Source organism: Anas platyrhynchos, chromosome 5 (assembly GCF_047663525.1).
Source record: "Anas platyrhynchos isolate ZD024472 breed Pekin duck chromosome 5, IASCAAS_PekinDuck_T2T, whole genome shotgun sequence".
NCBI classification, from domain to species: domain Eukaryota; kingdom Metazoa; phylum Chordata; class Aves; order Anseriformes; family Anatidae; genus Anas; species Anas platyrhynchos.
The window spans coordinates 4,731,447-4,742,900 of record NC_092591.1 but is presented as its reverse complement, the minus strand read 5'-3'; the positions used below and the strand labels follow the sequence as shown (position 1 = coordinate 4,742,900).

Sequence of the window (11,454 nt, the reverse complement as noted above, 5' to 3'; positions counted from 1 at the left end):
AATTCCCCGTCCTGTCTCAGCACCGTGCCCCCCTCTCCTCCCCACCCGAGGATGGAGCCGTGGCTGCCCGGGCCTCATCCTGCCCTCCCGGCCGCGGCTCGCTGCCTTGCATTAATCAGCCCGGGCCATCAGCGGGGCTGGGGCCGGTGGCCCGTAATTAGGGAGCGTGTGCCGCCCGGATTATCTCGTTAGTTTATCAAGAAAACATTTATTATAATTAATTCTCGGACGGGGTAATTATTATTGAGCGAGGGCAGAGCAACTGGTAGCCGGGATCTTTGCGGAGCGAGGGGGGAGGAGGGGGAAAGGTGACAGATTGCGGAGCGGAGCCGTTGCTCCCCGCTTGCGCGGCCGCGGACGAGCGGCTCCGCGGGTGGCTCCTGGCCGTGCTCCGCCGCCTTTACGAGGACAGGAGGATTGAGGGGAAAGAGTGGGAACACTCGTTTTATTATTTTTTTTAAGTGTTTTTAATTTTGGGGGGGTTCGTTTGCTCGTTTTCCGATGCGCCCCGAAACCACTTTTGCTCGCCCGCGCAACCGGTGGCGACCAAATCGGCGGCTCCGGTGTGGGTGCGGAGCGGGGGTTCACCCCCCCCCGGCAAAGCGGATCCCCTTCGTGTCCCCCACCCCCCCGGGCACGGTGTTAAAAGCGGGGCCCGGCTCCTTGCCCCCGTTTAAGCGAGGCCGAGCCGCGCAAGATGCGCGCCCGCGGAGCCTCTCGACACAGCCGAGGATGGCGATGGGGAAGGCGGCGGGGGTGCAGGGGGGGGGTTGCCGGAGCCCCCCGGCATCTCTCAGCCCTACCGGAGCTACGGCTCCGCTCCCCTGGCCGCTCTTTACCGAAACAGCGAGTTTTGGGGGTTTCGGGGCAAAAAAGTTGCGCTCGACTTCGTTTTTTCCGACGGCCGCCGCGGGTGGAGGGGAGGCGAGATTTGGCGAAAAAAAAATATATTAAAAATCCACTTTTTCCGCGGGGACCAACCTTAACCCTTTCAGAAGCCAGGGGCTGGCCCCCGTCGGGTATTTTTGGTTCTGGGGGTCCCCCAAGTCCCACTGGGGAGCCCCCCCCGGGGGTGCCCGCAGCCGCTGGCGAGGTGTTTGTTTAGCTCCAGCCCCGTCATCAAGAGTTTCTTGAAAGCCTAATAAATCTGTTACTTGCCTCCAAATCTAATTACCCGGAGTACTAATTAGGTGCAAATGGCCGGTGGAAATTACTGCAGGCGTGGACTGATGGCGGTAGAGCAGAAAAGTTTGGCTCTGCCCGAGCGGGCATTTGAGCTCTGAAATGCGGCATCGTCGGGGGGAAGGGCAGGGGGGGGAGGCTTGAATGTTGCCCAAACCTGGGATAATTAAAGTCCTTGCAAGAGACTAGGGGAGAGATAGGTTTCTTGAATTGTTTCTTTGTTTCTCACCCTTGGGCTTTGTTATCTGCATTATTTATTTAGCCGAGGGGTTCTTTGTGTCTGCGAATGGCCCCAATCAAGTTTTGCTTGAGACAATTAGCTGGTGCCCGGCCGGGAATCCTATGCAAATGCCCCGGGCAGCCGTACAATGCGGGCAGTTGAAGGCATGGGGGGTTTTGTTCGGGCAGTAATTACTGGATGGGACGTGCCCCCCCCCCCCCCCTTCCCTGCCCTCCCCTCCCTCCCTGTCTTTTTGGGGAGGGATGCGTTTATCTGCTCAGTCTCTCCCGGCTCCCAAATCCGGCTGGGGGCCGGTTTAAGAGCTGGAGGATCGGCGGGGGAAGGCAGTGGGGATAAAAGCCGGGGGCAGCCGGCTCCCTGACCCCCCCCCCCCTCCTTCTCCCCTCCGCAGGCACCTGGCGGCCCCCCCCGGCCGACGGCACCCCCAGGCACCGCCCGGGGCAGGCAGGGCGCTCGGGCGGCTCCCCCTCGCCCGGATTTCGGCCAACTCTCCTCCCCGCTACAACTTTAGCATGATGTCTTATCTTAAGCAACCACCTTATGCAGTCAATGGCCTGAGTCTCACAACCTCGGGCATGGATTTGCTGCACCCGTCCGTCGGTTATCCCGGTAAGCCACGTTTTTTCCTCCCCTTTCCCCCCGTTCCCCTTTTTTGTCCCCTCTGCCCCGCGGATTTCCCCCAGCAGAAGCCGCCGGGGAGCGCGGTGCTGTGATGTCCCCCTTTCTCCCTTCCTTTTTCACTTTTATTTTTTATTTTTCCACCCTTTATAACCTTTCTATGGGGTTGCAAAACCGGGGCCACCCCGCTGCTGGAGGTGGGGGGCAGCCTCTTGCAGGGAGGGCTGGGGAGGAGGCGCCGGGATTGCCGCAAGGATGCGGCTGGGGGTCACCGGGGAGAGCCGGGGAGGATTTGGGGGGGTCCCTGGAGGGGGTCCCCCGGGGGCTGAGCACACTGAGTGACAGCCAGGGCTCCCGGCTCCTTTCGCAGCCACCCCCCGAAAGCAGCGGCGGGAGCGCACCACCTTCACCCGGGCGCAGCTGGACGTGCTGGAGGCCCTTTTTGCCAAGACCCGCTACCCCGACATCTTCATGCGGGAGGAGGTGGCGTTGAAAATCAACCTGCCCGAGTCCAGAGTGCAGGTAGGAACAGGAGGGGACCCTGTCTGCTTCCCCCCCCTTCAGTCCTCTCCCAGACCCCAGCCCACTGGGGATGTTTTAGAGGATGGGGCCAGCCCCATCGAGCCCTTGAGGGATGCTCACATATGGGTGAGGGTGTTTGGGGTGGTCAGAGTGGTGATTTGCCCCCTCTGGGTCGCAGCCTGGCCTCCCCTTCCTCAGTGAGCTCTGGGGATTGGTGCAGACCCCTCGGTCATCCTGGTTTGGGGGGGTATCCCCAACATCCCCATGCCCTGCACCTTGCTTTGGCCACGTCCCAGCTGGTCTCATAGGCACATGTAGAGGCCACAAAGCATCCCCCCTTCCCCAAGCCCCCCCCACATCCTTGCTGCTGGGCTGGGGTCCCCTTTTACACCAGCACGACCCAGGGGCTTCCTTTGCTTTTGGAGGGGTTTTGGAGAGGGGAGGCCTTGGGACAGACACCTCTGCTGAGGCTGGGCTGTGCCTCCTCCTGGGGCAGCCTGCAGGGGTCCAACCCGGACACCATCCTGGTGGTGCTGCTGTGGGGCAGGAGGAGGGTCCAAGGACCTGTGCTGCCCCCAGTACGGATCCAGGGCACCCTTCAGTAGGGGCAGGGAAGCTCCTATGTTGCCTGTGCCTCTCACCTCCCTGCAAGGATGGCCCTGGTCACAGAGCAGCCTGGGGCTGTGTCCCTGCAGAGCGTAGCCATGGGGACCAGGACCCCCCTCCCCATGCTCGACCCCAGCCATTTCCTCACAGCACCTTGCTAGGAGAGGCTGAGATGGGTTGGGGGCCACCCCTGTCTGGGGGTGGAGAGCAGAGAGCCTGTTTAGGGGTAAATGAGACATCTGCAACCGCCCCCAAACCTCTGCCTCTGTTCCCCTAATTGTTTCCCCCCTTTGCTCTATTGTTTCTAATCGAGGGCTTCAACAGGCCTTAAATGGTGATTTTGGGGGGTCACCGGCTGGCAAGCTGCAAAAAGGGAGTGTCCCCCTCTGCTTTCCCCAAAAGTGACTGTATTAAGCATTTTGGTTTGCCTGTTTGCCCTCGTTAGTATTAATACTAACGATCTTGGGGAGGGGGAGCCTTGCAAAGCCCCGCTGGCCACGGAGCCGTCCCCATCCCCAGCGCCGGCTCTCAGCCCTGGGGTACCTGCGTGTCCCTAAGGCGAGGCTTTTCTCCATCCCTCCATCCTCCCCTCCCTTTCTCCCGGTCTCCAGGTGTGGTTCAAAAACCGCCGGGCCAAGTGCCGGCAGCAGCAGCAGCAGCAGCAGAACGGGGGCCAGAACAAGGTGCGGCCGGCCAAAAAGAAGAACTCCCCGGCCCGGGAAGTGAGCTCGGAGAGCGGGACCAGCGGGCAGTTCACGCCCCCCTCCAGCACCTCGGTCCCCACCATTTCCAGCAGCAGCGCCCCCGTGTCCATCTGGAGCCCGGCGTCCATCTCCCCGCTCTCCGACCCCCTGTCCACCTCTTCCTCCTGCATGCAGAGGTCCTACCCCATGACCTACACCCAGGCCTCAGGTTACAGCCAAGGATACGCTGGCTCGACCTCCTATTTCGGAGGGATGGACTGTGGATCTTATTTGACCCCTATGCACCACCAGCTGCCCGGACCGGGGGCCACCCTGAGTCCCATGGGTGCCAACGCGGTCACCAGCCACCTCAACCAGTCTCCGGCCTCCCTCTCCACCCAGGGCTACGGGGCCTCCAGTTTGGGCTTTAACTCGACCACCGATTGCTTGGATTATAAAGACCAAACCGCCTCCTGGAAGTTAAACTTCAATGCTGACTGCTTGGATTATAAAGACCAGACATCCTCATGGAAGTTCCAGGTTTTGTGAAGGCCCGCGGGGAACCTTTGTGACCGTACGAGAAACCGCGACGAGAACGAACACGCTGGGCCGAACGCTCCAGTTTTAGTCAGGTCTTGGTTAAATTAAAGAGAAAATAACTCAAATGGACAAACGGACAAACAAACGAACAAAAAAACCGACGACGACAACAGCAACAAAAGAGGGACAGTGCTGGTGTGACCACGTTCAGACTCATCTCCTGCTCAGACGCTCTGGAAAAGGAATAACAAAGAGGAAAACGGAGGAGGAAGGCCTTAAACGGACAGATCATCTAGTGAGCAGAAAACAGACAGACCAATCTGTGTTCTTTATAGTTTTAGGCAAATTGTTGGGTTTCTTTGTTTGGAAGAGGTGGGAGATCGTTCCACCTATGGGCCAGTTTAAAAAAAAAAAAAAGTCTAGGTTTTTATTTCTTTTTGTGTGTGCGTGGAAAGATCCTTCACCCAGAGGTTTCCAATGTGTTAGCCAACCCTTGGTTAAAATATTCGGAATGGACAGCATCTCTTTCTCTTTTTCTCCCTCTTTCTCTCCCTCCCTCCCTCTTTCTTTCTCTCTTGAGCTCATTCAACTGTTTCATGCCCAACTTGCTCAAGTTGGCACTGAGAGAACTTGGTTCAGGGCTGTGTGGGTTGTGTGACTGATTGTCCTAGCTGCACTACTTTATTTAAAGAAAAAAAAAATAATGTTCATAAGGAGTCAATATGTAGTTTTTAAGAGACAATCAGTGTGTGTCTTATATAAATGGTACATCTGTGGTTTTTAATCTGTGCTAGACTTCAAAACTGTGATCTCCTGTATTGTATGCAACTACGAACTCCGCACCAGCGGGAGTTCTGCTGTGATTTAAATAGGTTATAATTATAAGTGAAATTCAGAGCAACTGAGTTACCTATTATCATCTTTTTAAAAATACAAAAAAAAAAATATATTAGAAAAAAAAAATAAAACCACAAAAAAAAATATACATGATCGCCTTTCACCAGAGGTGAACTGCACTGAAACTTTTTACAACAAACTGTCTTTGAATGAAAGAGAAAAGACCGAAAAAAAAAAACACCCAAGGACATTAAGCTCCTCTGGAGTTCACTTACCGCCGGCCACGCCGGCGGTAGCCGTCAAATCAAACAGGACTTCGGGCAGTTGCTCTGACCTGGATGAATTTAAACCGAGAAATTCATTGTCGTTTATGCTTGCAGATGTTAACTGAGAAAAAAAAAAAAAGATATATATGCATAAACCTTTTTTTCCTGGATTTGGCAGATATGTATAATTATATTAAAATGGTTCTAGCACACTCGATGGTTGTCTTCCCTTTCCATCGCGCCCGCGAGGGCTGAATGGGGCGATGCCGCCGGCTCCGCCTGGTTCCGTGGGCAGGGGGAAGAAATCCGCCTGGGGATTTCTTTGTGGGCAGTGAAAGAAGCAAAATGAAAGGTTATATTTATTTATTGATCGATTTTTAAAGGGGAAAAAAAAAAACACAACGTGTTTCCAACCTGTCCCCTTTCCCCAATCTCAGCCTTTGGCGGAGGGATGGTGTTTGTGAGCCATGTTTAGGGAGAGCCCTGAACTTCTTGGGGTAATCCGGGTGGAGAAGGGGGACAGGGAGCATCGTGCAGGATTTGTGTCATAGCTGAGGTCCTGAAGAAGGAGGAGGACTGCTTTTTAAGCCACAATTTCATGAGCTGAATCTGGATTAGACCCTTCCCAAATGTCCCCTCTCACGGTGGCTGTTTCTGCCCCTCCTTCACGTGTGCGCGTGGGACTGCGTGAGCCCTGAAGCTGGTTTGGATTTAATGCAGCAAACAAATGAACTGGTGGAAAGAGAGAGGAAGGCGGAGGCAGCAGCCTGCTCTGTGCTCCTGTCCCCGGCAGGTTCCTCCTCGTGAAGCTGCTTGGAGGCACCAGCATGCGGCACCGGTGGCCACCGTCACCTCGCCGCGGTGCCCGTGCAGCACCGGGAGCAGGGAGCATGATGTCTCCTCACAGCCCCGAGCATCCCTCAGCTTTTCTTGCCCCTCATGAGGTCCGTGCATGCCCAAGGAGCCTCCTTCTTTTGGTTGCCTCTATTTACACACCACTGGGCCCCCAAACTGCCAGCAGTGGTTATCCCTTATGCCGAGCACCCTCCGGCGCTCAGCGAAGTGGCCAGCTATGGATGAAGGCGAGATGTTGTGCTGCTCGGTGCCCAGTTTTGTGCATTTTTATGGCTCTAACCCAGAGGAAGACACACAGGGGAGGCTCGGGAGGTGCCTCGGGATGGCTCTGGGTCCCCACCACCAGCAGCTCCCAGGCAGTGAGGCGTGAGGTTCCCTTGCTCTGCTGTCGTGGTGCGAGCCGATGGAGTTGAACCCCCCCCAAAAAAACTATTCAAGCAAAATACACTCAATAAAACCAAATCCTTGTTGAACTGGGGCACAGCACCGCACCTGCCTGGAAAAGCTCTTTGTTTTGTGAGCATTTGATTTTTTTTTAAGCCTCTTTAGAAGCACTTTTACCGTTTTCCTTTTCCCATCTTATCTTTTGCTGTTCTTTCCTGAGTGGTTTCCCGTCTTTTAGGGATGAGCTCCTTCAGCTGGAGCTCACTTTTATCAGAAAAGCCAATTCGCACCAGGGATTTCTCTGAATTTTGCCCAGCCTTTTGCACTTTTCACATTGTCTCTACCTGTTTTCTGTTTTTAATGTAAACGGGCACTCATGTGGGCAAAGGGCAAAATCCCAAGGTGAACCAGCAAATGCAATATATTATTTAAAGAATGTTTTAACTCCTTTTTCATTTTTAATGTTTTAGGTCTTCCTTCTGGCTAAATTTCTTTCCTCTGAACCGAGGCTGCAGAAGGGGACTCTGGATCTAATACAATCAGTAGGAAAGCCAGGGCACCTTCTCGGTTTAGTGTTGGGAAGCCAGATTTAGGGGCAAAGAGCTGATTAGCTGTGTGTCAGATTTGAGGTGCCCCCAACCCCCAAATCTACATATATAAGCAAATCCTCTCCCTTTCTGCAAGGTGAAGTTTCTCACTGGAGGAAAAAAAATAAATGAAAAAACAAATAAAACAATCGGGAATTATTGACTGCTCAGCCCTCGGCCAGGCATCACTGACCCTGCCCCAGGCTCAGCTGGGGCAGAGCCCCAAAACAGGGACGAGTTTTGGGGTGATCACGTTTTAGGAGGAGCCCGACATGCCCAAGGCTGCCGGTTTCCAAGGAGATGGGGGATAAATATGGTTAAATCTGGATTTAGGGACTCACAGTAGAGCTTCCCTGATGGGAGCAGAGGGACCCCCAAAGCCCCCCCTCCACCCAGCCTTGGGGCTGGGGGAGGAGAGCTGGAGGGAGGGTAAGGTTTGGAGGCTTGGGGCTGGGCTTGAGGTTGGGTCTGACTTTGTGAGGGTTGAGGCTGGGTCCTGGGCCCCATCCAGATTTGGGGACTGAGAAGGGAGAGGGGACAGCAGAAGGACCCCTGACTTTGCTACCTTCCTCCTCTCCCTTTCCCAAAGACAGGGGATGGATGAAAGCCCCCCCAGGCTGCAGAGCCCCCATGCCTAACCCCCACGCCCCCTCCATAGACATGTGTGGAGCAAAACGGTGCATGTCTATAAATGCACACAGCACAAACACTGATATCAACGTGCACAGCCACATGCATGGAGCATAAACACGCATGTAGAAATGCAACTCTGAGAAAGCAGAGAGCACAAACACACCCCCCAATGCGTATCTACAAACCCACGTGGCACCAACCCCCGGTATAAATGCAGCTATTGATGGGTATCTATAAATGCCAACTGACTAAATGCACGTATCATTGGATATATACTGACATGTATACAAGGGCACATAGCACAGATGGCTACAGCGATGCCCACAGCACCAGTGCCTGCAGGTTCAAGCAGCTCTGCCTGTGCCAGGGGCTGTGCAGGGGCTGGGGGCTGTGGTTAGGGCACCACGAGGGGCTGGGCTGGTGAGGGGATGTGCTGGGGGCACGGGGAGAGAAAGGGAAGGGAATGAAGGGGAAATAGAGAATGAAGGAAAAGGAAAAGGAAAAGGAAAAGGAAAAGGAAAAGGAAAAGGAAAAGGAAAAGGAAAAGGAAAAGGAAAAGGAAAAGGAAAAGGAAAAGGAAAAGGAAAAGGATGGTAAAGAGGAAAGGAAAGGAAAGGAAAGGAAAGGAAAGGAAAGGAAAGGAAAGGAAAGGAAAGGAAAGGAAAGGAAAGGAAAGGAAAGGAAAGGAAAGGAAAGGAAAGGAAAGGAAAGGAAAGGAAAGGAAAGGAAAGGAAAGGAAAGGAAAGGAAAGGAAAGGAAAGGAAAGGAAAGGAAAGGAAAGGAAAGGAAAGGAAAGGAAAGGAAAGGAAAGGAAAGGAAAGGAAAGGAAAGGAAAGGAAAGGAAAGGAAAGGAAAGGAAAGGAATCAGAGCCTGCTGTCTCCCTGCTGCTGCTAATGCTGCTGCACCTCTGCTCTGTGGCAGAGAGGAGGGAGGTGATGGTGGGGTTAGAAGAGGTGGCAAACAGACAGATAAACATATAAATGCTGCACAAACTGTTAAAATCTGCTCTGAGAGTCAATTTTGACTTCTAGGCTCATGAACCATTAATAAAAATCTCCTTACACTGAAATGGCTCTCAAATGCCGTGATAGCGGATTACAAACTCCTAATGGAGATGCTGTATGACCAAATATTCTCTAAGCAGCAAGGTCTAACGTACCGGGGGTGGCCGGGCCACCTGATTATCAGCTTATCGGCAAATACTTCTTAGTGCGGGATGTGCCAAAAAGAAAGCATCTTCCTCGGCACAGTCCCTTCCCTGTTCTTCATTTTAACAGATTTGGGAGCAGCATCATGTGGCTGGGGTCCATATGATGAGCTGTGGCAATGAGAACCTGTGGCTCCTGCCTTGTCACCCATCACAAGCAGGGATAAGGAGCCTGGTGTTTATTCTACTGTGGGTGCTGGTAACAAGAGATGTTATATTTCTACCGGAGCTGTTATCATCTAGAAAATGCACAGCCTGAGCCTCCATGGGGTCCCCTTGTCCTGTGGGTCTGGGGCAAGGCAGCCCCAGTGGGGCTGAGCCCTCCTGCACCCTCATTTCCTTTAGAAGCAGCAAATTGCAAACGCTTTTGGGTCCAGCTAAAAGTGGAATTGAAGCTGATTTATCTCCTGACACAGCTGTTAAAAGCAAAGTGTCCCTCCATCCACCGTGCCACGGCTGTGGAAGGACGTGTAACCACGCTCACTGATTTTTGGGGACTCTGTGGACCACGACAGCTCTTTCATGAGATGTGGGGCTGTAGGTTTGACCCCTCGGGATAATCAGGCTCCTCTGCAGCCATGAAATATCTGGAGCCAGCTCCCAGGGAAGCCCGTCTGGGTGAGGGCATCGCCCTGGGGGCTGCAGCGCTGCTGAGGGGCTGCGAACGAGGAGTTGAGATTAAAGTGCAAGGCGCTGCCAGGGTGTTTGCTCAGCATCCCGAGGAGGAGGCACCGTGGGGTTGGCTTTATTTAACATTTTTATTAGCGATGTGGAAGAGCATGCAGGCAGAATTGTTAAGCACCGGAGCTGGTGAATGGAGAGAAGTGATAGGAAGAGGCAGCCAGAGGATGGAAAATAGGAGGGTGGGATGGCAAAGGCTGAGCAAATGTATCTGGAGACAGAAGCGGAGCCATTCAACATCCCAGCCAGAGGAAGGTGTTTGGAAAACCAAGCCATGAATGGCCTGTGAGTGCTCTGCCCTCCTGGTGGGCACGAGGTTGCAGGAGATGGGTGCTGGTGAAGGGTGTTGAGAAGGGTGATGGAGTCCAAAAGGCTGGATCAGTGGGGGATGAGGGCAGCAAAATTGCCACTGGAACTCTGGAAATCCTGAAATCAGGTGAGAGAGGAGACCATTACTGAAATGATGTTGTCTGGTCGCAGGGCCAGGCTTTGAAACTGAATTTGGAGAATTGGGGTGGGATGGGGAAGAAGGATGAAAGCAACTCAAGGAGTGGGGAACCTCCCTGGGAGAGGGGTGTCTGGGGAAATCTGTCAGTATTTGGAGCTACCCAGGAGAAGCTTGAGATGATGTGAGTAGATTGGTGAGAACATCTGGCAAAGGCATCCAGGCTGAGAAGTTAAAATTAGATTAATCCCCACTGGACATCAGAGACAAATAAAAATCAGCCACTGACAGAAATTGCCTTAGGATATGGAAGATATGGAAGTTTTTTTTTCATGTGTTATGGTCAAATAACTGGGTGTCTTTCTGGAAGATAAGCAGGAGGTGTTTTCTCCTGTCCATAATTATTTAAAATATAGCATGGCACAACCCTTGCTGAAACCACCCAGGTTACTCTTCCTCTTTCAGGGCTATATGCAGGACTTGTGGGAGGATGGAGAACCCATCAGACAATTCCTCGGAAAATTTGCTTCTGGACCATCTCTGGTCATGGCAAATCAAACATGGATGGGCTGCAAGATGGGCACCAGAGACCAGGGGCCAGTGGTGCGGGTGTCCTGGGCTGCTGTGATTGTGTTACAGCAGAACCTCTTATCCAGGACACGTCTGGCAGAAGGACAGCATGCCACCAACATCCAGCCCTTCCCCTGTGCACGGACAAACCCTCTGCAGCTCAATTTTTGGGAAATGTCTTGCAAGAGTTACCCAGAGCAGTTTGGGTCAGCCCTCCTGGGCTTCTGCTCTCACTTTTTTCCTTGGCCACCCTCGCCCCTGCTGCGGGGAGTGGGGATGTGGTGCCAACCTCTCCAGGTGTGCAAACTTCCCACCCCTTCTGGCAGGGATCTCAGGGCACCGAGCAGGTACTGCCAGGGCTGAATTAAACAGCAAGAGGCTGCCAAAGCTCACTTCTGGCTCCTGGCCTCCCACATCAGTAGGGAGAGAGGTGACTGCAGAAGGGGCTGCAGAGTGAGGGTTGTTATTTTCCCTGTGTTTTGGGGAATGCCTGTCACCATTTTGGGTGTTTCCTACATGTATGCTCAAATGGATCATTCAGGTCTGCTACAAGTCTGTGATGTTGCAAGGGCTGGTGGGCTGCTGCAAAATTAGGA

At 53.5% G+C, this 11,454-nt stretch overlaps 1 protein-coding gene across 2 annotated transcripts; it reads left to right on the top strand.

The window, feature by feature from the left end:
- The first annotated feature begins 249 nt into the window (after positions 1-249).
- On the top strand, positions 250-5,395 carry OTX2 (orthodenticle homeobox 2). 2 transcript variants are annotated; one of them, XM_072038131.1, is made up of 4 exons: positions 250-430; positions 1,815-2,032; positions 2,412-2,563; positions 3,781-5,395. In XM_072038131.1, exons 2-4 carry the CDS (start codon positions 1,936-1,938, stop codon positions 4,399-4,401), a joined length of 870 nt encoding a protein of 289 aa, XP_071894232.1. In that variant the 5' UTR covers positions 250-430; positions 1,815-1,935; the 3' UTR covers positions 4,402-5,395. The 2 variants fall into 2 exon arrangements, with proteins under 2 accessions (XP_071894232.1, XP_027315034.1); XM_027459233.3 differs by lacking the exon at positions 250-430 and adding an exon at positions 1,190-1,382.
- Positions 5,396-11,454: the final 6,059 nt, after the last annotated feature.